General features: G+C 48.4%; 1 protein-coding gene across 1 annotated transcript in view; it reads right to left on the bottom strand.

Annotated features, from left to right (window-relative positions):
- LOC142587376 (epoxide hydrolase 4-like) overlaps positions 1 to 25,337 on the bottom strand; it is a 200,615-nt gene that overhangs the window by 15,237 nt on the left and 160,041 nt on the right. The window contains exon 6 of the mRNA XM_075698331.1: positions 9,715 to 9,854. Coding sequence (XP_075554446.1) covers positions 9,715 to 9,854 — 140 coding nt within the window. The remainder of the gene's footprint in view (positions 1 to 9,714; positions 9,855 to 25,337) is intronic.

Here is a 25,337-nt window from a genome sequence, read left to right as displayed (position 1 = left end):
TCGTTCGATGGCGGTCTTTCCAGCTTCGTGATTCAACTCATCATGCCTTCGTCGTCTCACCATCATCGTCATACGGTCATGCATTCGTTGTCACGACGTCATCGCGATGCAGTTGCGGTCGTTCCATCGTCAGCACTCCGGCTTCGTCGTGCGACTCGTCACGCTATCGTTTGATGATTCTCCTCAATGGGGAAACGTCAACCTTTCGTCGTAAAGCTGTCGTCATTATACGACCTACGTCCTTCCATTGACATCGTTCCATGCTCTCCGTTCGTTTGGAATCATGCCGTAGACACGTGATCCTGTCTATGCCTCATTGTCACATCATCGTCGTCATTGCGTCGTCGCCAGACAGTCGCTCCCATGCACCCGTTGTTGCCAAGTTAACGTTGTTGTGCCATTGTCCTAATTGCAGCTTTTTCATCCGGTTGTCAAACCGTTGTCGTTACGACATTGTTGTCATACACTCGTCGTCATGCCGCTATCTTCTTGATGGCGTCGTCACGCTGGCCTCGCTGTGCCATCGTCTTTATTTCAGAGTACTCGTTGCGTCGTCGTCCCGCCATAGTCGTCATACCACTTTTGCCGTTCCACCAACGTCATTCCTTCCTCCGAGCTCGTTATGTCCTCGTATTTCTATCGTTGGCACTGTGTCGCCGTCATACAATCATCGAACAGCTATGGTACTGGCAATTTCAGCAATGGAATGCCACAGGAATGTGGGTTGATCCCGGAGACAGTGCATATTGTGTTATGTTTTGGGAAAATAATCAATGAAACCGACGTTAACAGGTTGCAGATGGATCTTAACACAATATCTAATTGGTAACTCGTGGTTAATGGAACTAAATATTAACAAATGTAAAGTACTACATGTATCCCGCGTCTTTCACCAACATGTCACTTAGCACTTCAAACGCGTTCCGTTAGAAACAGTTAACTCTTACGAGTACTTAGGTACTCATATAACTACAAAGTTGGCATGGTCAATTCACACGAAATGCGTTATTCAGAATACTAACCGTATGCTAGGCTACTTGCGCCTTAACTTCCCTAGCTCGCCATCTAACCTAAAACACCTACTCTATAAAACTCTAATACTTCCTAAATTGGTATATCCTATTTCTGCATGAGATCCCGGCCAGGATAACCTAAAAACGGGTTTAGAACTTGTCCGAAATAACTCAGTTTGATTTATCTTTTCTAATTCTAATAGATCTGCGAGAATTTCTTCCATGAAACATATTATCAGTCTTCCTTTGCTGTCTGTTCGACGTAGAAGTTTGAACATCTAACAGTCTTTGATATGAATTATGGTCATCCTACGCTGCACACGTAATTATTTACAAGACCCCATTATGGATCACCCCGTGTTTATCACTGTCATAAAGTTGGGACCTATCTATGTCGCATGAAGCATTTTGCTGTCTTTTTTTCCCACGGACATGTATAGATTGGAATCACCTTCCCATTGATATCGTAAATACTAGTGATAACAGCCTTCTTCGTGAAAATTTAGCTAACGTTGCATAACCAGCAATTTATTTTTTTGTGAGGCAGCACCTAGCACTGTATAGAAAGAAACCTCCTGTGTTCTAGCATTGCGTTTTGTTCATATTAATTGATGTATTTTATTTACCTCCTATGCACCACATTTTCTTTTGTTGAACTACTCCGCTGTATAATGCCTCTGGCCCTGAGGGTATATTAAATAAATAAATAAATAAATAAATAAATAAATAAATAAATAAATAAATAAATAAATAAATAAATAACTATAACTTCAGCAATACGGAGTGTCACTACGCTGCTCAAATGATTATCGCCTCGCCGTCGAGAGACATCGTGAAATCAGTCCTGCTGTCAATTTTTACGTATCCACGAGCTATATTGAACATCACACTGCAACCTGAATATTTATTACCGTTTTTCTGAACCATCCGTATTTCAGAAGAAAATTAATCGATTGCAACAGTCTAAAAAGACGTAAAGTTTGAGATGCGACGTTTAGCTGACACTTTCGGAGAAATCAACCGTGAATGCGCGCTACATGGCACTAGGTGAAGCTTCAGCTGGTGCATGGCACCCAAGTGAGGCTAATTAGGTGTCAGTCACCCGACGATGCTCGAGAACCATGTACAAATATCGTAGAATGTGTGCCGCGGGAAGATTTAGGAGGTATCTCAAAGTGTCATGAAGATAAGTAGCGATTGCTCATGATCGCTGGATTGCACTTTTTCTGGAAAGACACCAGCGCACCAAAAAAAGAATTATGCAAAGGTAAATGAGACAGGCTGCAGAAGCCGTGAGAAATTAATTCTATTTAGGCTTATTACTTTTCCTGAAGTGATCAGCGGGTGAAATGTGCCTGAGAAATTTAGAGGAGATAAGCCACGTGAGCATTTATTCTGAAGCGCTGCCCGCACGGCCGGTCTCGGGCCGGCGGCAGTGCTTTAGTTTATGCGAGTTTTGAACAGTCCGCCTCCATAGCACTAGGCAAACGCACAATAGCGAAAAAAGCAATAAACTCAAATAGAAGTAACGGTTCGATATTCCGGTTTTCTTTGACTGCGATCACGTCATAAACTATATTAAACGATGCTGCATGCGTCACGAAATAACAGTCAGAATATTTTAGAATCTCTGAAAATTTTTGAAGAACAGAAAGCACGGTAACCAAGCGTTTTATTTTGAATATTTTCTGAAAGAAATGCATAGGTTTAGAATTAGACAAGTTTCATAAAAATTACACCAATTACTTCACTAAGGCAGGTGCTTCATCCAAATGCTAGACTAGAAACGCGTCATCGGAAGGATTCATGCAGAATTTTACCGCAAGCAATTTCTGCACCGTAAGCAAGTGAAGCAAATTACGGCGAAAGAAACCTAAGCTGAAGTACCAAGTGTCACAACTTTCATGGCCTTAGCACAACGTCACCAATGACATTGGCCGCAATTCACAATCGACAGAGCATGAAGCATGCGACATTGTAGCTTAAGAACGCTTTCTTCATGTTCGCCGGACGCTTAGCTATAAACCGTTATGTCACTCAAGGGTTTTTCGCTATGGACGTCACACTTGCGCTCATAGGAAGCGCATTTTCGGTTTCTTGTGTGGAATAGAGCTAGACTCATAGACTACAACAATCAGTAGCCCCAGTTTTTGCACGTCTAGAATACCGTATCAATTCCTCGGATGTCGAACTTCGCTCTTCCATCAGTATAAAAAAGAAATTGATTTCTAGGGTATCACTTGCTGAAGAGGCTACGGGGCACGTCGTAGCAACTGCTCCGGGTTATCTTGAACACGTTGTTTTTTCAACGTGCACCTAATGCACAGTGCATGAGTTGAATAAGGATCATAGCCTAAGTGAAATTAATTTATTCTAATTTGCGTAATAAAATTCACGTTTATACTATGATTTCTGCCTCTCATTCGCCCCAGCCCACTCTGCTGGCCATCGTTGAGGTGCGATCAGTTGAGGTGCGAGTACCAACATCCTCTCCTCTCTGTTCCAAAACGACTTTCAATGAACAACCATTCGCGTCAAATGTCTAGAGTGACTGACTGACTGAAAAACTTGTTCGAAGTATTTTCAGGGAGCGTGTGGAGCAGTCCATAAGGGGCCGTTCCTTATAAAGACTAGGTGGGCACCTCATTACAGGAGCCCATTGGCTGTAGCCGCGGCTCGGGTACGGCCGACCAGGGCCTTCTGGCTCGCCAGGTCGGAGCAGCCTAGCAGGGCCGCCTCCCAGTCCTCCCGGGTAGGGTTGGGTATAGGGGGAAGGTGAGGGGTTGACTGGCATGCCCACACCATGTGGAAAATGCCCAAATATTTTTCCTCACAGTGCGGGCACTTACCTGTGCACGCATAGTCGAAGTGTTTTTGGACTGCCGGGCACAACAGTGTTTTAGTATAGAGGCGAAGGAGTAAACGCTCCTCCGCCTTCGTGAGGCCCTTACAGGGCTTAGGAAAGATTGCATGGCCGTATTGGTAGTGTTGGGCGATTTCCTTGAAGCTAAATGCCGGATTGGGGTCGGAGTCCGCAGCGACGGGAGGCGAGCGCGATGCCCGGAGAGTGAGCGAGCGGGCAGCGGCATCGGCCGCTTCGTTGCCCTCGAGACCCTCGTGCGCGGGAGTCCATATTATTGTGCGGGACGCGGGGACCCTGAGATAATTGCTGCCTTGAAGTAAGCGGTACGCCAAATAGGGAATAAAGCCCAATTCGATGTTTCTGCAGGCCCCCCGTGAGTCGCTAATAATGACCCGCGAGTCCTGATCTGCGGCGGCGAGTGTGATGGCTACCTCTTCCGCATGTGTTATGTCTTGTGCTTTGAACGTAAGGCCGTTCACCGCGGTGTTTTGGGGGACGACTGCGGCCGTATAACAACCCCCATGGTGTGTTCCGGAGGCGTCCGCGTAGAATACTCCGTGCTTGTTCCCATAGCGACGTGACAATGCTTCCGCCCGCGCGAGGCACCGGCCACTATGGTTGTCTCATGTCAGAGGGCGCACGTGCAGGGCGCATCTCCAGATTTCCGGGATGCGCACGCGCTCTTCCGTCAGTGTTGGATGGTGGATGTGTAGTCGGGCAAGAAGGCGGCGACCCGACGGCGTCTTTGAGAGCCTTGTTCAGTGGTCCACCAAGTGTGCTTCTCGGAGATCCGAGAAGGTGTTGACCATTCCCAGGCCGAGGAGGCGCTGGTTGGATGTGTTGATCGGGAGGTCGAGAGCATGCTTGTAAATTTTACGGAGAGTCACCTCGAGGGCGTTCTCGCCAAACCTGCGAAGGTAGAGGTAAGGAGTCGAGTACAACACTCGACTGGTTACGAATGCGTGCGCGAGCCACAAGACGTCTTTGCACCGTAACCCCCCGCGTTTATTGGAAACCCGGCGAACCATGCGGCCCACCTGGTCCCCCACCTTGCGCAGTTTGGCCAGTGTTGTGTCGACTCGACGGTGTTTATGAATAAAGAGACCCAGTACTCTGATCTGATCGTGTTCTGTGATGGGTCCATTTGGTAGGGACACTTCGATTTTTTTAGTGCACTTCGGCGAGGGGCGAATGTGCACAAATTGCGATTTGGCCGAGGAGCAATGAAGGCCGCCGCGGTGGGCGTATGCATCCATGATCTCCGCCGCTTGCTGCAGGTTGGCTTCAATGTCTCCTACCGATCCTTGTTTAGCCCAGATGGTGATGTCGTCGGCATAAGCGCGTGCTCTATACCTTCTACATTCTCCAGCTGAGCCGGGAGTTTCATCATTGCTAAATTGAATAGTAGGGGTGAGTGGATCACGCCCTGCGGGGTACATCTGGTGCCTAATTGGTAGGGGCCGTGTTCTTCATCTTGTATCCGGATGTACAATTGCCGGTCGGAGAGAAATTGCTTAACGTATTGAAACGTGTTGTGTCCACAGTTGGTTTGGGAGAGGTGTGTCAGAATTATGTCGTGTGTGACATTGTCGAAAGCCCTGTTTCAATCGAGGGCGAGTACTGCCTTGTCATTGAGGGGCTATTCGACGGGATTTAGAATTTCGCGGTCTAGTAGAAGCAGAACATCTTGCGCGGACCGGTGCGGGCGGAACCCGAACATGGTGTCGGCGAAAACATTTTGGTTGTCCAGAAATTCAGACAGCCTATCTCGCACCATAGTCTCCATCAGCGTTCCCACACAAGACGTAAGGGAGATGGGGTGGAGGTTCTCCGTGGTTATGGCTTTTCCGGCTTTCGGAATGAAAGTGACCAGGGCGGTCTTCCATTCGATTGGGAGGGCTGCCTCACCGAGCCAGATTGTGTTTATGTATGCGAGGAGCGCCTCGTAGGCCGGGTGGGGAAGGTTGGCAAGTAATTTCACAGTTACCTTGTCTCTTCCCGGCGCCGTTCCTTGCTTCATTTTAGTGAGGGCCGCCTTCAGGTCGTGAAGCCGGAACGGTGGGTCTAGCTCCGCGTTCTCGGAACCTGCATACGAGTACGCTGGCCCTCGGGGATCCTGTAGTATACAAAGGTATTGATCGCGTAGTTTGCATGCTAATTTTGAGATGTCTCCGTCGAAGCTATGGATAGCCCGTTGGAGATGTTTTGTGTGTCGGCTCTGGTTTGAGTCGGATCGATCAAGGCGCGAAAGAGACGCCAGGTGCTCCGCTAAACATTTGTATAGCGGCCGTGTTGCATCGGTCCGCCCAATTCGAGTCGGCGAGCTGGGCCGCGCACTCTGCTGCTCGTTGGGTGAGCTCGGCGATGCGAATTTTGAGTCTCCGATTGTGTTTTTGGCGGCGCCACCTACGGACGAGGCTGTGCCGCGCCTCCCATAGGTGCAGGAGGTGGTTGTCCACCTTCGGCGTGGCCTCCGATAGTTGAACTTGAGTTTCCATTGAACGAAGGTGTGAAACCAATTCTTGTGACCAAACGTGGTAACCTTGTTCGTGGATAGGGGCCGAATTAGTGTAGTTTTGCCGGAACTTGGTACAGCCGGGTAGGCGGGCTTGGGCGTGGGATCTTGCCAATGGTTTGCTTCTGACGGTTGTGCTGAGTATGTAGTGGTCACTGCCCAGGATTTCCTCGGTGTTGGCCCATTCTGCATGTCTAATATTTTCGGTAAAGGTAAGGTGCGGACACGTGTCCCGAGTCACGGAGTTACCCGCCCGCGTTGGATGTGCAGGGTCGGTGTGAAGAGTCAGGCCCAGCGTGGACGCAAGTTCCGCTAGCTTGCGCTCGCGCTTTTCTTCACGCACGTACCCACAGAGTGTGCTGTGAGCGTTGAAATCGCCCACGATCACCAGGGGGTCCCTGCCCGCAGCCTTCAGGGCGCGACTAAAGAGGGCTGCGAAAGTTACATTTTTGAGCTTGGGAGAACAATAGACATTGAGTATATGTAATGGTGCGTTTTGTTTCTTCAGCGGAAGAAGGGTGACCATCACATAGGAATAATCTGTATTGAGTTCCAAATCAACCTGGTTGGCTTTATAATTTTTGTGCAAGCAGATACAGGAAAAGGAGTCCTGCTGGAACGTGCTATAATTTGTGAGGGTGGCGCCGCTCCCTGGCTCCTGCAGGGCAACCACCGCGGGGAGTGAAGCGAATGTTTACAGGAAAAGCCGGAGGTCCGTCCGCTTGGTGCAGGAGCGGAATCCCCGGCAGTTCCATTGGGTAAATTGGATGGGGGCGGCCGAATGGATACGGGGAGAATGCCTTATTTGAGGGCTGTTCGCCATGGTCATTGAAGGGAAAGACCGATTGCAGGGACGCTGCTCCGGCGCCAGCACTCGCGGGGAGGGCAGCATCCTCCATTCCGGAGAGCGATTAGCTGTCATTGTCTTCTGCTTCAGTTTCAATGGTGCGGCGCGACGTTTTCGGACAGCGACCAGACACGTCTTTGATAAGACCGGCTGTTCCTTGGACACCACGCGAGGATTTGGCGATGTGCTGTGCGACGAATGTCGGTATGTTTTCAGTTATTTGACGATGGCGGAGGTGATTGGCCTCGAAAATTTGACTGTCTAGGGTGTTGAAACGGGCGTCTATGCGGGCCTCTAGGCGGGCCTCAAGTGCAGCTTCCGCGCTCAGTGCTGCATTCGGTGCCGCGGGCTCACTCTCCACAACCTCAGTTGCGGGTGTAGAGGGGGGAGTGGTAGGCTGTTTTGACTGCGATTCCAGGAGCGTAATTTTCTTGAGCAGCATCTCAATTTGGCCCTCGAGAGCTGATATCTTGTGTTGCTCGGCACTGCGTGCCGCAGGGGGAGAGGAGGCAGGGGAAGAGGAGGCAGCCCTGCCCGTACCGCTCACCTGCGTTCTGTGTTTCACGGCGTTGGCCCAGGCCCTGGCCTCGCCTCGTGGTGGCGACGTCGACAGCTTTCCAGTGCCGCGGTGTGGTGGCGGCTGCGTCGGCGTTCGCTTGCCGGCTCCTCCGGTAGGTGGCGCCGGTTTCTCGGTGTCGCTGTCGTTCCGGCTCGGTGACTCACCAAGGAGGCCAAGATGGCGGCTCTTCTTCTTGGCCGCTATTTTCCTCTTTGTCCCGCCCTTCGGGGTGGCCATCTTGTGTGTGCGGAATTGCGCCGAACACTCCCGTGAGTTTGTGTCGTGTCCACCGCCACAAACAGAGCAACATGGAACACACTCGTGAGGGGCCCGCACCCCCTGCACATGCGGGGCTTGTTGCCCGCAGAGTCCACACGTGTTCTGCTGCGTGTTGGGACAAGCATCCGCTCGGTGGCCGACAGCCCCACACCAGCCGCGCGCCGGCATTGTCCGGTAGTAGGTTTGCACTGGGATGAGCATGTTCTAATAGAGCACAAAACGTGGTTTCTCCCTCCCGGCGAAGGTTACCCGAGCTTTGGTAGAGGAGCCGAATTTCCTCACCTCGACAATGGTGCCTGCTCTCCATTGCACGTGCTCTCGAAGCGATTCAGTGGTGTCAGAGTTGCTGACGGCGATGACGCCGTGGCAGATATCTCCTCCGTCTTGCCTAAGGTATCCGTGGAGCGGAATCGCCCCACGCTCGGTATTGATTAAGAAGTCCCCGAGGAGCATATCTGCCACCGCCCGGTTCGCGGTGCGGATCAATATCCGGTTTTGTTCACGGGACGGCAGAACCGTAACACCTCGCCACCTCAGGCCCGAGGTAGGTCGTAATGGCGGCACCGTAGTGGTTCTCCGAGAAGGCTTGGTACAGCGACACATGTTCGCATGGCTTGAGCACGACCACGAAGTCGTCAGGTCCCGGTTTTGGAAATGGCCGAGGCTACCAGTTGGTAAGGGTCTTGCGTTTGCTTCCCGCAGCGCGCGAGGCAGGAGGCTGCGTCTTGCCGGCCAGTGTGCCGGAGGCCGGGGCGGCGATGGACGCCGCCGTCTTGGCTTGAATGAGCGAGCGACGCACGACCGCTTCATTGAGAGATTGGTGCGGAAATGTCGGAATAGGAGCGCAGCTTTGATCTTCTGATGTTGAAACCGTCGTCCAGGCCATGGCGTCGGGATCGTAACCCCTCAGGAATGACGCGGGAGCCGTCATTTTACCTCGGGAGGCTGGTTCCACGCCGCCGGGCGTCGGTGTCGCAGTGTGGCCTAAAGGCGTCGCCCACATAGGCGGGTGTAATTCAGTCGTAAAATCTTCAAAACGTTCCCACCTGGTGAACATTAGTATTCAGGTGGACCAGACGGTTTGCTGCATCGATTGACGTCGGTCTTGCTGGGGTGCAAAGGATTTAGCCATAACTCCAGTCAAAAATTGACGGAGCCGATACACCACACGTCTTACGCGCGGTCGCGCGCTAGCAGCGTCTCCTTCAAATGACTAGAGTAGTTCTAGAATATTTGCCTCTGTGAGACATATAATCCCGGAGAAGTGACTTCACTAACACGTAATGCATATGTGTAAGAAATTTCGAACGCCACTTCCGGAAACGCCCTGCATTTCGGCAACATATACTGCGATACGAAGAAGGTGCTACCAGCGATAATGCTTCATTCTATTTCCCTGTACGCTAATTGGTCTCCTTAAAAGAGACATGATCGAGACTTGGACGAGGCCTTAAGAAATGCACATCCAACTTTGATGTAATAATGCACAGGATCTGTTCTAATAAATGTTCCTAGATCTGCATGCTATGGGCATTCACAGCAGAAGAAATACCGGCGCTGGAAGCTCAACTGGTACTTGAACACACACATAGCCTTTTTCTTTCTTAAAAATACGAGGAAAAAAATACAATTGCTTACCAGGCTTAGAATACACGTATTTGGTTGCATTGACTTCTTCGGCTGTTGAAGAATCCCAGAGTATGTAGTCGAAAAACGCGAAGTCCTTGATGGTCATGTACTGCTCGGGCACAGAAGGAACTCGGAATGCGACGGTGTACCTGCATATATGCAAAAAGATGACCAAACTCCGTGGTTTATTAACAAATCTTTCGGCACGTTGGCCACATAAGTGGCTCAACCACGTGTTTTATTAGAACGAGCTAAAATTAGTCTTCTACGCATGGCATAACCATAATTATCCACACACCGTTTAATGTCATTAGTATTCTTTGCGTACTTTAGGATCTATCTATCTATCTATCTATCTATCTATCTATCTATCTATCTATCTATCTATCTATCTATCTATCTATCTATCTATCTATCTATCTATCTATCTATCTATCTATCTATCTATCTATCTATCTATCTATCTATCTATCTATCTATCTATCTATCTATCTATCTATCTATCTATCTATCTATCTATCTATCTAACTATCTATCTATCTATCTATCTATCCTCCTACGCCGACCCAGTGGGCCAAGTTGTGTGATAGCTTGTGCCACTAGGTGCATGCTCGTGGTAACAATGTCGTCGGGCTCTTTTTTTCATCGTCATTCCGCCTTCGTGACCCGACTCTCGTCATGCCCTCGTAGTCGCTCCTTACAAGCTGACAAAATGTCCCAATTTGCCTATTACAGTCTAAGTAAGTACTGTAAGACTGTAAGTACTGTAAGACGCAACGTGGATGCAGTAGTGAAACGCTTGAGTAAAATGCTACTATATATGGAGGTGACCGGTTGTAACATAAGGGTGCTGAAAAGAGGCTGCGTATGAGCGTCATATGAAGAATTGGCGATAGCGCGCACAGCTTTCTTCTGCAATGGAAGAAATTTTGTGATGTTAGACATCGTGGTGTTTCCCCAGACTAAATGACAGTAATTCAGATAGGACAGGAAGAGAGAGTTATAAAGCAGTTTTTTGACGCTCAAGGGAAGAAAAAATCGGAGTTTCGTTAGTATTCCCACAACACGAGCGATTATGTTAGCAGCTGAGTCTGTATAAAGATACGTTTTCTTGAAATACGACCCGGAGGCATTTAATGGCCGTCAATGTGGACATTTCTGTTTTTAGGCTGAAAAAGTACAGCCTTTGTTTTGTTTTTATTTATAGACAGTGAATTCAAAGAACTCCATCGATTAAATTCACTTAAAGCAGCGTTCGCAAGACCCAACAGGTTCCTTGCACAACCAGATGTAAAGAACAGAGAAGTGTCATCAGCGTATATGAAGAATCGGGCAGTAGTGTCAATAATCATTATGTCGTTTACGTAAATATTAAAAAACAAAGGTCCAAGAATGCTTCCTTGAGGTACACCAGAATGAATGGGTAGGTTATCGGACATAGTTATTTATTGAAATCCTCTGACACTTGAACTGCAGATAGGTTTTGATTAAGCCAAGGAATGGGCCCCTTAAACCGTAAATTTCAAGTTTTGTTAGCAGAGTGGTGTCGTTAATTGTGTCAAAGGCATTTGAAAAATCGATGAAAACGCCTAGCGTTACTAAATTTTGCTCAAATACTTGTAGTATCAGTTCCTTTTGTGTAAGTAGAGCTAACTCTATAGAGCGACGCTTTCGGAAACCGAACCGACAGTCAGTAATAATGTTGTGTTTTTTTGTGCTATTCAACTCTCGCCATGCCATTGTCGTAAGGCCATCGTTGTCACAGTCGTCGTCGTACTATTATTGCTACGTCATTCTCGCCAGGCAGTCGTTTGACCACCGGGAATATTAGAGTCATGATCATCATCATCATCATCAACATCATCATAGTGATCAACAGCCTGTCTACGCCCACTGCAGGGCAAAGGCCTCTCCCATACGTCTCCAACTACCCCGGTCATGTGCTAATTGCGGCCATGTTGCCCCTGCGAACTTCTTAATCTCATCCGTCCACCTAACGTTCTACCGCCCCCTGCTGCGCTCCCCTTCTCTTGGAATCCAGTCCGTGACCCTCAATGACCATCGGTTATCTTCCCTCCTCATTACATGCCCAGCCCATGCCCATTTCTTTTTCTTGATTTCAACTAAGATGTCATTAACTCGCGTTTGTTCCTTCGCCCAGTCTGCTCGCTTCTTATGTCCCTTAACGTTACATCCGCCATTCTTCTTTCCATAGCCCCTTGTGTCGTCCTAACTTTAAGTAGAACCCTATTCGTGAGCCTCCATGTTTCTGCCCCGTAGGTGAGTACTGGTAAGACACAGCTGTTATACACTTTTCTCTTGAGGCATAATGGCAACCTGCTGTTCATGATATGAGAATGCCTGCCAAACGCACCGCAGCCCATTCTTATTCTTCTGATTATTTCAGTCTCATGATCCGGATCCACGGTCACTACCTGCCCTGAGTAGATGCATTCGCTTACCACTTCCAGTGCCTCGCTACCTGTCGTAAGCTGCTGTTCTCTTCCGAGACTGTTCAACATTAGTTTTCTGCAGATTAATTTTTAGACCCACCCTTCTCCTTTGCCTGTCTAGGTGAGTTAGCATGCATTGCAATTGATCCCCTGAATTACTAAGCAAGGCAATATCAAAAGCGAACCACAGGTTACTAAGGTATTCTCCATTAACTCTTATCCCGAATTCTTCCCAATCCAGGTCTCTGAATACTTCCCGTAAACACGCTGTGAATACCGGAGCAGGAATGGCCGCCCTGGTGCAGTACTTGGCCATAACCTCCTATATGAATACGACAATCAGTATTTGAGTAGTGTTATATTATTTCCATCACGCTGTCGCCGCTATACCGCCTTTCTTGATAGATTGATTTCAACACGTCGTCATTCTGTCGTAATTATGCTGTGGTCACTGCTCGTGTTATGCGATGCTGTCATGCCATAGCCGTCATTGTGTTGTCGTCGGACAATCGCTATCAGGCATCCATTGTCATATGGTTGCCATGCCGGCGAGGTGATGCCATCGTCGTCATTATTGTTCGTCATACAACTGGCAACCAGACGTCATCGCCACGCTGTTGTTTTACAATCGTCATCACTTAAGCAACGTTATCTAATTATCTTTATGCCGTCGTCTTGATACCGCCTTCGTTAATCCATTTCATCAATCCTTCTTCGTAATTTTTTCACAAGTATGCTGTCGGCCTTAATCATAATCTTCGTGTCCTTGTCAGGCCGTCTTCCTGATGTCGTGGTTGCGCTCATTCCAGCTTGAACACCCGGTTGTCGTCCTACCATCGCCTTCACGCTGTAGTCGTCATACGATCGTCATCATTCAAGGTTCATTATCACATTGACGTCATACCGTCATAGTCATACCACCCTTACCATTCCATCAAGCTCATTTCTTCGACGTCATTCTACCATATTCACTGCATCGCCGTCATACGTGGTCGTTGTGCCGCCACGTTCATGGTCGACCTTGGCAAGCGAGTGCTATACCAAAGTTGGACTCCGAAGCAATCGAAGTATCACAATGACTACTGCTGATATTAAAGAAACGTTACTGTAGAAATACGGTTTGTGGCAACACTATGCTAATCGCGTTACCACCGACAGAGTACTGTTGTAATATTTTTCTTCGTTCTTGAGGGGGTTCATTTTAGGCGACATCATGACTGCGAAAACATTATTGGATGGCGAGGTTGGCAACTTTTCAAAAATTATATACTATGAAGGTGACCTAGGAACGGAAAAGGCGACTCTGAGCTTTTTTCTGCACAGAACATGAGTGTAATCCTCGCCGAGTAATGGCGTGTCCTAAAAGGTTAGGGTATCGATTCGTGTATTTTCGGTGCTGCGAAGTGCGGTCTTCAACAAACGCTTCGACGGAGAGCCTTCAGTAGGTGCGTGGAATTGAGATTCGCAGCGCCTCTCAAAATACGGTGCTGCTAACACAACTGCTGTAGAAGTTTGATTCAAAGCGAAGAAAGTCACCAGACATGTCAACTTTTTGACACACAAGAAATTTCCAGTTTGAAATATGTAAAAAGACGTTCTCGCGATAACTGAATACGATACAGACTACGAACTCGAGGTCTATGCCGTCTGCAACAGGAAGATCCTCTATGCAGTATTCGAGGTCAAGATCTTTCTGGAGCAACGCCAACAGCCCACCAACATTAGAGCCCAGCAAAACAATTAGCAGTGTGAAGAAGAAGACGCGCCTCGCGGCACAGCCGCATTGCCAATGCGCGGCTCGGCTCGGCTCGCGCTGTTGATTGCTGGCGTCTTTTTGGACAGTGCTTCGGGCTGTTTCGCCGTTCCCGGTCGCTGTGCCTTTGCATTAGGAGCCACCAATAAACCTCTTCCCAATTGGTGGAGGTGCTGGAAGTCCAACCCCGTCGTTTGATACCCTGGAGCTGCGATCAAGAACGCTACCGCCCGCCATGACCGACAGTTCATCCCAAACGACGCTGACGCCACAGTCCGTCACCTGCACCGGTGTTCCACGACAACGGGACCCCAAGATCTTCAGCGGTGCAGGCGACGAAGACGTAGAAGACTGGTTTGCGCCATATGAACGGTTGAGCGCTCACAACATGTGAGATGATCCAGCGAACCCACGTCATATTTTATCTGGCTGGTGTTGCCCAACTCTGGTTTCACAACCCCGAAAGTGACGTACCCACATGGTGAGTCTTCAAGACAACCTATACGGAAGTGTTTGGCCGACCCACTGTTCGCAAGCTGCGGGCTTACCAACCGCTCTGTCAGGCCATTGGTTTGAGGATGGTATGAGGTAGTCAGCTTGTGTTGAATAGAGCAGGAACGCACAATGTCGGCGATAACTTTCAAGAGGAAGTTACGACCACGGTCAGTAAGCAGCTGTCGTGGGGCGCCATGCACTAAGTTAATGTCACGCAAGAGAAAGTCCGCGACGTCAGTGGCGCAACTGGTAGGGAGAGCCCGCGTGATAGCGTATCGGGTGGCATAATCAGTTGCGACGGCTACCCATTTGTTCCCAGAGGATGACGTAGGAAAGGGACCGAGGAGGTCTAATCCAACACGAAAGAACGGTTCCACAGGGACGTTGATCGGCTGGAGATGACCGGAAGGTAGCACCTGAGGTGTTTTCCGACGCTGGCAGGAATCACAGGCAGCAACATTGCGTCGGACGGAGCGAGCGAGACCAGGCCAATAGAAGCGGCGGCGGACGCGGTAGTACGTGCCGGTTACCCCAAGATGTCCTGCAGTGGGTGCGTCATGCCTCTCAAAGAGCACAGTCTGTCGTAGATGTTTTGGCACAACAAGAAGAAGATCAGGGCCATCACGGAGGAAGTTCCTTCAGTACATAATGCCGCCCTGGAGAACATATCGGCGAACGGATCCGTCGGTAGGTGTAAAACGCAGACGCTCGATGAGTACTCGCAGCGATAGGTCTCGGTACTGCTCATCGGCGATGTTAGCGAAGGCGGACACAGAGAAAATGCCGTCGGCGGTACTACTGTCGGCGTCGTCAGGCTCGTCTACCGGGTAGCGAGACAGGCAGTCAGCGTCCTTGTGTAGTCGGCCAGATTTGTAGGTGACAGAGAACGAATATTCTTGGAGGCGTAAGGCCCAGTGACCAAGTCTTCCTGTAGGGTCTTTCAATGCGCATAACCAGCAAAGCGCGTGATGGTCTGTGACAACGGAAAAGGGTCGACCATATAAGTATGGGCGGAACTTATATGGCGGAACCGCCCATATGGGCGGAACCGCCCAAACTAGGGCCAGTCACTCACGCTCAGTGATGGAATAGTTGCGCTCCACGGGCGAGAGGAGCCTGCTGGCGTAAGCGATAACACGGTCGTGGCCACGCTGGCGTTGTGACAGTACTGCGCCAATTCCGTGACCGCTGGCATCAGTACGGACTTCGGTAGGTGCAGAAGGATCAAAATGGGCCAGAACGGGAGGCGCTGTGAGAAGGTTGATTAGAAGTGAGGATGCAGAGGCCTCGTTATGGCCCCACTGGAAAGAGGCGTCTTTTTTCAAAAGCTCGGTTAGTGGTCGTGCTATGGTCGCGAAATTTTTCACGAAACGGCGGAAGTACGAGCAAAGGCCGATGAAGCTGGGCACATCCTTGACACACTTTGGAACAGGGAAGTGCGTAACAGCATGGATCTTGCCTGGGTCACGTTGCACTCCGTTCGCGTCAACGAGATGTCCAAGGACGGTAATCTGGCGACGGCCGAATTGGCACTTCGATGCGTTGAGTTGCAGACCGGCTCGCCGAAAAACGTCCAGGACTGCTGAGAGGCGCTCGAGGTGCGTAGCGAATGTTGGGGTGAATACTATAACGTCGTACAAGTAGCACAGGCACGTCGACCATTTGAAACCGTGAAGAAGGGAGTCCATCGTGCGTTCAAAAATGGCAGGAGGGTTACATAGACCGAACGGCATCACTTTGAATTGATAAAGACCGTCGGGTGTTACAAAGGCAGTCTTCTCGCGGTTGAGATTGTCCACGGCAGTCTGCCAATAGCCGGAGCGAAGGTCAATAGAGGAGAAATAGCGAGCACCGTGGAGGCAGTCAAGGGCGTCATCAATCTGAGGTAGGGTATACACGTCCTTTTTGGTAACCCTGTTAAGGTGCCGATAATCCACGCAAAAGCGCCATGAGCCATCCTTCTTTTTTACCAGCACAACAGGTGACGCCCATGGACTACATGATGGTTCAATAATCTTCTTGGCAAGCATTTTGCGAACTTCGGTGTGAATAACTTGACGCTCAGCCGGTGATACTCAACACGGGCGGCGATGAATGGGAGGGTCATCGCCGGTATTAATGCGTTGTTTAACAGCAGTTGTTTGGGCCAAAGGACGATCATTAAAGTAAAAAATATCTTGGTAGGAAATCAGAACGCGGTAGAGCGCACGAGCGTGCTCGGACGGCATGTCGGGTGCAATCATTTTCTGTAAGTTGGCGATGGTACAAGTTGCCGACTGCGACGGTAGAGGAAGATCGGCTGAATTATCGTCTAATGAAATCGATGCTACAGAGTTATCCTGGAATGAGCAAAGTTGGGCCAGAGACATCCCGCGTGGCAGCACTTGTGTCGTCAAGCCAAAATTGACCACTGGCGGGCAGACGCAATTCGCCGTAATAGATAAAACTGTATGAGGTACTGTGATCCCGTGTGTAAGGAGGACGTCTTGCATAGGAGCCGCGATGTAGTGACCGTCGGGGACTGGTGGGGATGACACTAGGTCAACGTAGGTCAATACCGCAGGTGGCCAGCGAACGAAGTCGACAGAACTGAGGCGAGTAGGATTTTGTTGAGTGGGATCCAGAACAGGCAGGTCGAGGCGGAGAGTACTGGCGGAACAATATATGAGATCAGAATGTGCGGAGAGGAAGTCTAAGCCGAGGATGATGTAGTGGGGACAGTGGGCGATGACTGTGAATAGCACGATAGTGGAGCGATCGGCGAAGGAGACGCGGGCGGCACACATACCAATTACAGGGGCTGTTCCACCATCGGCGACACAGACAACAGGCGTCGTGGCGGGTGTGATTTTTCCTCAGGCGGTTACGGAGGTCACAGCTCATTACCGACAAATGCGCCCCAGTGTCTATGAGTGATGATACAGGAACACCGTAGACTTGCACGTCAAGAAGGTTCAGATGAGTGGGCAACGTCAGGAGAGAATTCGGCGGCGTAGGGAGCAATGCAGCGTCACCTCGAGGCGCTGCATCGGCTAGTTTTCCGGCTGGGAGCGGCGTCCGAAGGGAGTCGGCGAATAGGAGCGACGGGGCTGGGGGGAGCGAGATTGTCGTCGTTGGGGCGAAGGCGAACGAGAATAGGGGCGGTTCGGAGCAGGAGAATCGGTGGCGGCATTATCTGAGCGGGCAGCGTAGGGACGAGAAAGGCCACTTGGGGGGCGAGAGTAGGAAGTATATGTAGACTGGTTTGGGGAACTCCAGCGACTGCGACAGTGCCGAGAAACGTGCCCAATTCGATGGCAGTGAAAACAAATTGGCTTGTCGTCTGCAGTGCGCCATTCAGAGGGATTGCGGAAACGTGATGGGTAAGAAGGTGCGGGACGGGGCGGAATCGAAGAAACCGGGTGGGTATCAGGGCGATGGGCCGAGCAGATGGTGTGAATACCCATGTTGGCGAACTCCTGGCGGACAATTGCCTGGATCAGGGAAACAGTGACTGCAGGTGCATTGGAGGGGCTGGAGTCGAAGGCAGCCGGATAGGCGGCCTCGATCTCACGGCGGACAATCCTGGTAACATCGCCAGTGTTGTTGGGATGAGGAGCGTCGACACAGGAAGATGTCGCTGGGGTGTTGGGCAGACGGGCAAACTGTTGGTCGATATGTCGGCTTTTAGCGAGTTCCAGGTGGCGGCACTCTTTTATAACTGCTTCCACCGTCGGCACGTTGTTATATACGAGCAAGTTGAAGACGTCATGGGCAATGTCTTTGAGGATGTGGGAGACCTTGTCGGACTCAGTCATGTGTGCGTCAACTTTGAGGCACAGAGCCAAGACGTCCTGAATGAACGTGACGTAGGGCTCTGTTGACGTCTGCACACGGCCGGAAAGCGCCTTCTGCGCGGGAAGTTGATGACCGTAGTGGTTGCCGAACAAGTCTCGGAGCTTTTGCTTAAGCGAATCCCAACTGGGGAGCTCATCTTCGTCCGTCCGAAACCAAACTCGAGGTGTGCCACGGAGGTAAAAGACTACTTTGGCGAGCATGATTATAGGGTCCCACCAGTTATTGCGGCTGACGTGTTCGTATAGGCTGATCCAGTCCTCGACGTCTACCCCATCTTTTCCCGAGAATACACCAGGATCACTGGGAGCGGGGAGAGTGATGTAGATCATTGAAGTGGCAGCAGGTGTCGGAGCCCGCGGAGTCGAGTTGTCGTCGCCGGGAGCCATGAAGGAAGGCTCGACGTACCGTGCACTGCGAAGCTCCGTGACGAGGTACAGGGAACGTCCACCTCCACCAGATATTTTACGTAGGAAGACACCGACGAAAACCTATTTACAAGTATATTTACAAGGCAATACGCCGCAGTTGGCCAAGAGGCAACAGCCCGCGCTAGCTTCCAATCGTCGTCGTCGTCTTCTTACTGCTCGGCTCTTCGTCATTGGAAATACTATCCCGTAGCAATATGACCGACATGGACTCAGGTCTCAACAATGCTTGGGGGGGGGGTAATTATTTTTTTGTGCATTGGCTCACACACAATTAGCACAATCATTTGTCTTGAGTCACTACAGCAACTACATTGGTACAGCTTTCTGAGTTGCACATCGATGACAATGGCAAATGAGACTATAAGAGAATGCTTGTACAAGAGATTGATGTGTGGTCGAGGCTATCATTTTTCGATATGCAACCTTTACGGCGGAGTGCAATTTTGTCTCAAAACTGCGAAAACCTAAGTGACACAAGTCACCATCACACCACAGCTATTAGGCGGGTGATTTACGACGATATCAGCTTTAAACCGAGCATGGCGTCAAATAGCACCTGGCGTCAATAGTCACATAATCAAATAGCATTGCTTCAAATATTCGTTGTAAGCTACTACCTACCACTCTGCCTACCTGCTGCGTCTCATAACGATACTAAAGCCCACGATGGTACCGCCACTGTCTTGTTCTAGCTTTTTTCCCAGCACTCCATACTTGCCCCCCTTAATGAAATGTCGCATATGGGTCTTATACAAGTTGTTTCACGTAACTTGAGTCAAAAATAAAAATTAATGAAATGCCGCCTAGCTAGAGCGAACCATGATAATGCTGCCTGTCATCGTTTGGAGATACTCAGATAATTTTTTTGCCATCCACCTAATCACATAATTACTCCTAATTATTAGTCAATCAACTTGCCGAATATTATACTTAGATGAAAATTGCCAATGAGAAAATTGTTGATCGACATGAAACACTCCCGATATAGTGTTTTGCCGCTCAATATGTGCTGCACAAAGGTGCTTTCACGCTCGGGATACTGTCTCCTCCACGCGTTCGAAAATACATTCCTGGAGTAGAGTTCAAGAAGAACATGCCTCAAGCCGCTATTTTACAGACAGCACTGACCTACATGAGCGAGAAGTACTCCACTACTGTAATGCAGTGACTTGAGCTTGTTGGTATGGCATCGTGAGTTAGCGTCTGTTTGTGTCACGTCTTCCTTTCGTCCTTGTCTTTTCACGCGCTATAAGCTTCACGGTACTCCACTACGAAGCACATATTTACTGACGGCTCTTGTACGCAACACAGTTCTTCCTGAGGTACTTTCATTCCTTCCACGGGCCAATCATTTTCCCGGCGTTTAGAGGGAGTGACGTCATCAACATTGTCTGAACTGCACGCGATGAAACAGGTGTTACAATACGTACTAAGGCAACTTCAACAACGCTGGACAATCTTCACAGACTTGCGAGCACATTGCAAAGCCTTTGCATGAAAAGAACTACATCCAGCAATTACATTTTGGTCCAGGACATAGCTTACCTACACCACTTGGCATCTAACGCTGAGCATGAAGCAGCCATCAACATAAATACGATATAGGAACAAGAGTTGTAGTTTGCAACTCAACAACAAGTACTGACAAACCATGTACACACAACAGGTCACTCAATTCAGCATTTTCACCTAATTTTATTACAAAACACAGACAATGATTAATTAATTGCTTTCCCTATGTGCATGCTATTAATCAAAAGAAAAACCATTCACAAGATGAACGAACGATTGTGTGGTATTAGCGCTAACTATTTCTTGTGGCAATTTATTCCACAATGAAATAGCATGAGGAAACAAGGAATATTGATGCATGCTAAGGTGACTGAATGGTTGCCTAACTGTTTTGTTGTGTTGTGTACGGGCAAAGCGTATTGACGGCTCGGTTATGTGACGTTCACGCTGTATGTTAAAGTGACCATGGTAAATCTGATAGATAAATTTTAATCTGGATACCATTCTGCGCTGATCGAGTTTTTTCACCTTCGCTTTATCGCGAAGAACTGATACGCTCGAAAAGCGCGAATAGGTAGAATAGATGAACCTCAAGGCCATGTTCTGCACCCTTTCTATTTTATTAATTAAATATTGCTGATACGGACTCCAGATTAGGTCCGCATATTCTAATTTTGGCCTAATGAGAGCTTTGTATGCTGTTAACTTTACAGCAGGTGACGCATGACGTAGTTTCCGTTTTAAAAATGCCAGCTTTTTCAGTACGTTACTGCAAATATTATCTATATGGGGTTCCCAACTTAAATTACTTGTGAGTGTAACACCCAAATACTTCACCTGGTTAGTTTTTTTAATATAAGCATTTTTAATGGTGTAAGCAAATTGTAAAGGTTCTTTTTTGTTACTAAATGTTATGCTTGCCGTTCTCGAAGTATTGAGTTTCAAGCCCCATTTATCACACCATGCACTGATTGAATGCAATGCATCATTTAGTCTGACTTGATCAGCGTGTTGATTTATGCTGGAATAAACGACACAATCGTCCGCAAACAGTCGGATCTTTACAGGAGGTTGCACTGAAAAATAGATATCGTTGATATAGATCAGAAACAACAATGGACCGAGCACCGACCCTTATGGTACTCCTGAGTGTACATCTAGTGTATCTGAGATGCAGTCGTCAACGGCCACGTATTGTTTCCTTGAAGCTAAGTAACATGCTATCCAGCGAACAATGTTGTCTTCAATACCAATAGCATGCAGTTTAGTTACTAAATCATCATGTGGAACAACGTCGAACGCTTTTGAAAAATCTAAAAACACGGCGTCAATCTGACCCTTCAAATTTAGGGAATTTACGAAATCATCGGTTATCTCGGCCAGCTGAGTTGCAGTGGACAGACCGGACCTAAAGCCATGTTGATTGTCATGAAGCAGTTGGTTATTTTCTAGATGTATCATAATCGCCTTAAATATAATGTGTTGTAATATCTTACAAATTGTGGATGTTAGGGAAACTAGTCTGTAGTTGTTTAATTCTAATGGTGATCCAGTCTTGTAAATTGGGACTATCCTTGCGGAGCGCCAGTCATCGGGTATCAGACAAGATTCTAACGAGACTGTATATATTTTATACAAATATTCTGCTACCCAGGTCGCATATCTGTTAAGAAAAACGTTTGATATTTCGTCAGGACCGGGGGATTTTTTTTTATATCAAGTGTACGCAAAAGGTGAAGAACGCCCTCTTTGCTTAAGTTTACTTCAGGCATTGGTTCAAGAAGTGCATAAGATGGCAAATGTGCGTGTGACGCCGTCTGAGTGAAAACGGACTGGAAGAATGCGTTGAATTTTTCAGAAATTATGGAGGGGTCATCGATGATTACGCCCGATTCTTTTATTTCTGTGATACCGCTTTTATCTTTGGACAAATAACGCCAAACTTTTTTGGGTTGTTCTAACATGAAAGAGGACAGAGTGCAGGAAAAAAAATTGGTTTCTTGCTGCGTGCACTTTTTCCTGAAATGTTTGTACAAGACTTGGAAGCTGTTGTTTGTCACCACGTTTACGACAGCGTTTAATCTTGCGTTTTATATGAATCAAATCACGATTCATCCATGGGTAGTCCCTGTTGACACGTTTCTTTTTTAATAATAATATTTGGGGTTTTACGTGCCAAAACCACTTTCTGATTATGAGGCACGCCGTAGTGGAGGACTCCGGAAATTTTGACCACCTGGGGTTCTTTAACGTGCACCTAAATCTAAGCACACGGGTGTTTTCGCATTTCGCCCCCATCGAAATGCGGCCGCCGAGGCCGGGATTCGATCCCGCGACCTCGTGCTCAGCAGCCCAACACCATAGCCACTGAGCAACCACGGCGGGTGTTTCTTTTTTTTTTTTTTTAAAAGGCACATAACTGCGCTCACAATGAAGTATCATTTCTTTAAAACATGACCACAACTCCTTAACATCTCTTATTTCATTAAAATATGGGAACATGGATTCCATATAGCTGACTACTGCATTGTCATCCGCATGCGTGTAGTCCCTGATAAAAATGTCAGAAGGCTTGACGGGTGATCGTGAGCCAGAAATAGGACATGTTAACACGAGTAACTTATGATCAGATATCCCATCTCTGATACTAACAGAGCAGTTTGGGAGCGAACTGCTTGCAAACGCAAGGTCAAGAATAGAAGAAGAATTGGAAATCCTGGTAGTTTCGGAAACAAGTTGGTTTAAGGAAAAGGTAAACGCAGTTAGTAGTAGAGGCTCAGCATTTTCAGAATCCTTGCCGTCATGGGAAAGACTGGACCAATTAATGCCGGGTAAGTTGAAATCGCCAGTGATAAGGATGTTTGAACGTGAATTGGTATTTCGCAGCAAGTAATCATATAGTGCTTCTATATACTCAGGGGGAGCATTCGGAGGACGATAGACATCACCCAAAGTTATATTCTTATCGAAAAATTTCAATTTGCACCATATGCTCTCGTGATTGTTGATACCATCTAAGCGAGTAAATTTAATGTTGTTTTTTATCGAGATTGCAACTCCGCCACCACGTGATCCTCTGTCTCCACGGATTAGCGTGTAGGAAGATGGAACTATTTCAGTATTTTGCACATCTGAATGTAGCCAGGTTTCGGTAATCACTAAAACATGTGGCTGATAAGTCAAAATTACATCTTCAAGTAACTGTACCTTATTAAGAACACTGCGTGCGTTGAGTGAAACAAGCCGGAGCGTCTTGCTAGACACTTGTCATTTCTTAGCGCTCTGACGGGTGGTCGCACGAGTGGACTGAGAAGGCAACTGTTGGGATGTCGCAGACGCAGTGGATTGGGATAACTCTACTCTGCAATTTCTAAGTGTGTCCCATACATACAGCTTGCCATCGACTTTCAGCTTATCAAAAACGAGGGAAACTTTAGAACCACTGTCCTTTCCTTCAGCGGCAGACCGCCATAGTTTCGCACGTATATCGCGAATCTTTTTAGAAAAGTCCTCCGAAATGGCTATTTCCGTACCTTTTAATTTGCAGCAGGAAGACAGAACCTTAGTTTTGTCGATGTAGTTATAAAACCTCAGAATGATAGGACGCGGGCGCTGTGCGTTTTTGGCGCCAATTCTGTGGATGCGCTCTATGGAATTGATTTCAACACCAAGGATGTTGTTGAAAATTTCTTCGTTTACTTTCCGTTCCAGTTCTTTTGAGTCTTCTCCCTCTTTTTCTTTTACGCCATAAACCAAAATGTTGTTACGCCGACTTCTATTTTCGAGGTCTTCGACTTTTGCAGTTAACTCAAGAACTAGTTTAGTAGTGTTTCTGCAAGCTTCATCACACTTCTCCAACCTTTGCTAGCTTTTCTCGATTCGGCAAAGTTCTTGCTCAATAGTTGTAATCTTAGCTTGAATACCTTTGACCGTTGATTCAACCTGTTTCAAGTTTGTAGTCAGTGCGACTAGAGTCTTATTTGTCTTGGTTTGCTCTTTCAAAATTTTTTTGAGTAATTCACTGTTTAAGTGCGTCTCGGACTCAGAATCAGAAGGACCAGGATTTAGTTCTATATCGCCGGAGGTTACTAGTAACAATCTGATCACATGCACGCAATCAAACAATAAACAGAGCAAACACTGTTATGTTATAGCACAGCGCGTGCAGCGCTGTGCTATAACATTTAGGCGGTGACAAGTGTTCGCCCGATAAAGATAAAGAAGTATACGTGTCACTATCATGGATTAGAGGAAACTAGCCCACCAACATATTTTAGATAACCAGCACGGTGTCATGCGCGTGCAGGTATACATGAACACACCTCGTTCGATGAACCCGCAAACTTGCTGTCAAAATTGTGAAGTGACGAATCGCGGCAGCAGCAAGCGAACTGACCTTCATGCGTCGCTCGCTTCAACGCGAACGAAACGGTCGAACGCACAGCGCATACAAAGCTACCGGCACTACGCGCACTCCACAAACATCGCCTGTCGCTTTGAAGATGAGGCCCACGCGGGCACGCTCTTTGGCCACGACGCAGATCGCCTTCAAGACACACGAGCGTCGGCAACACGTCACTATACTAGGCGTATACTACGGCGTCCGCGATTACAGTGTCCAGCGCCGTATCAGACGCCGCGGTTGTCTCCACTCTGTACGGAGCGGTACGCGAGGAGGACATCGAGGCACCCTAGCAGCCGCCGGAGAAGAACGCCCCTAATCCCTCGCCTGACCCTCCTGCCTCGCACGCGACATGAGAGGGCATGCATCCGAGCCGCGGTCCGCGCTCGCACACTCGAGATTGAACCACGGTCGCCGGCTCACCCTCACACCCATTCACTGATGCGGAGGTTCACGGCGATGTCGATGGTAGAAATGCGCCTGGAGTGTTCATATAATTCCGATCGGAATAAAAGGGGCAGCTCGCCCATGCCATAGTCCGACTCATCCACGCTAAGGGTGTTGTTGAAGGGAGGAACTTGTTCTAATCGAGAACGAGGAGTACGGGGTTTGTTTACAATATGTACATGAAGGGTGGAGAGCGTTACACTTTATCAGTCTAGCATGACTGATACGAAGCACAGCGACGAGCCGAAAACGCCTGCTTAAAATCCCCTCTGTTCTCCCTAGATCCCTGGGCCAGGAAAACTGCC

This window comes from Dermacentor variabilis, chromosome 7 (genome assembly GCF_050947875.1).
Source record: "Dermacentor variabilis isolate Ectoservices chromosome 7, ASM5094787v1, whole genome shotgun sequence".
NCBI lineage: Eukaryota > Metazoa > Arthropoda > Arachnida > Ixodida > Ixodidae > Dermacentor > Dermacentor variabilis.
This window is presented reverse-complemented; position numbering and strand designations above follow the sequence as displayed.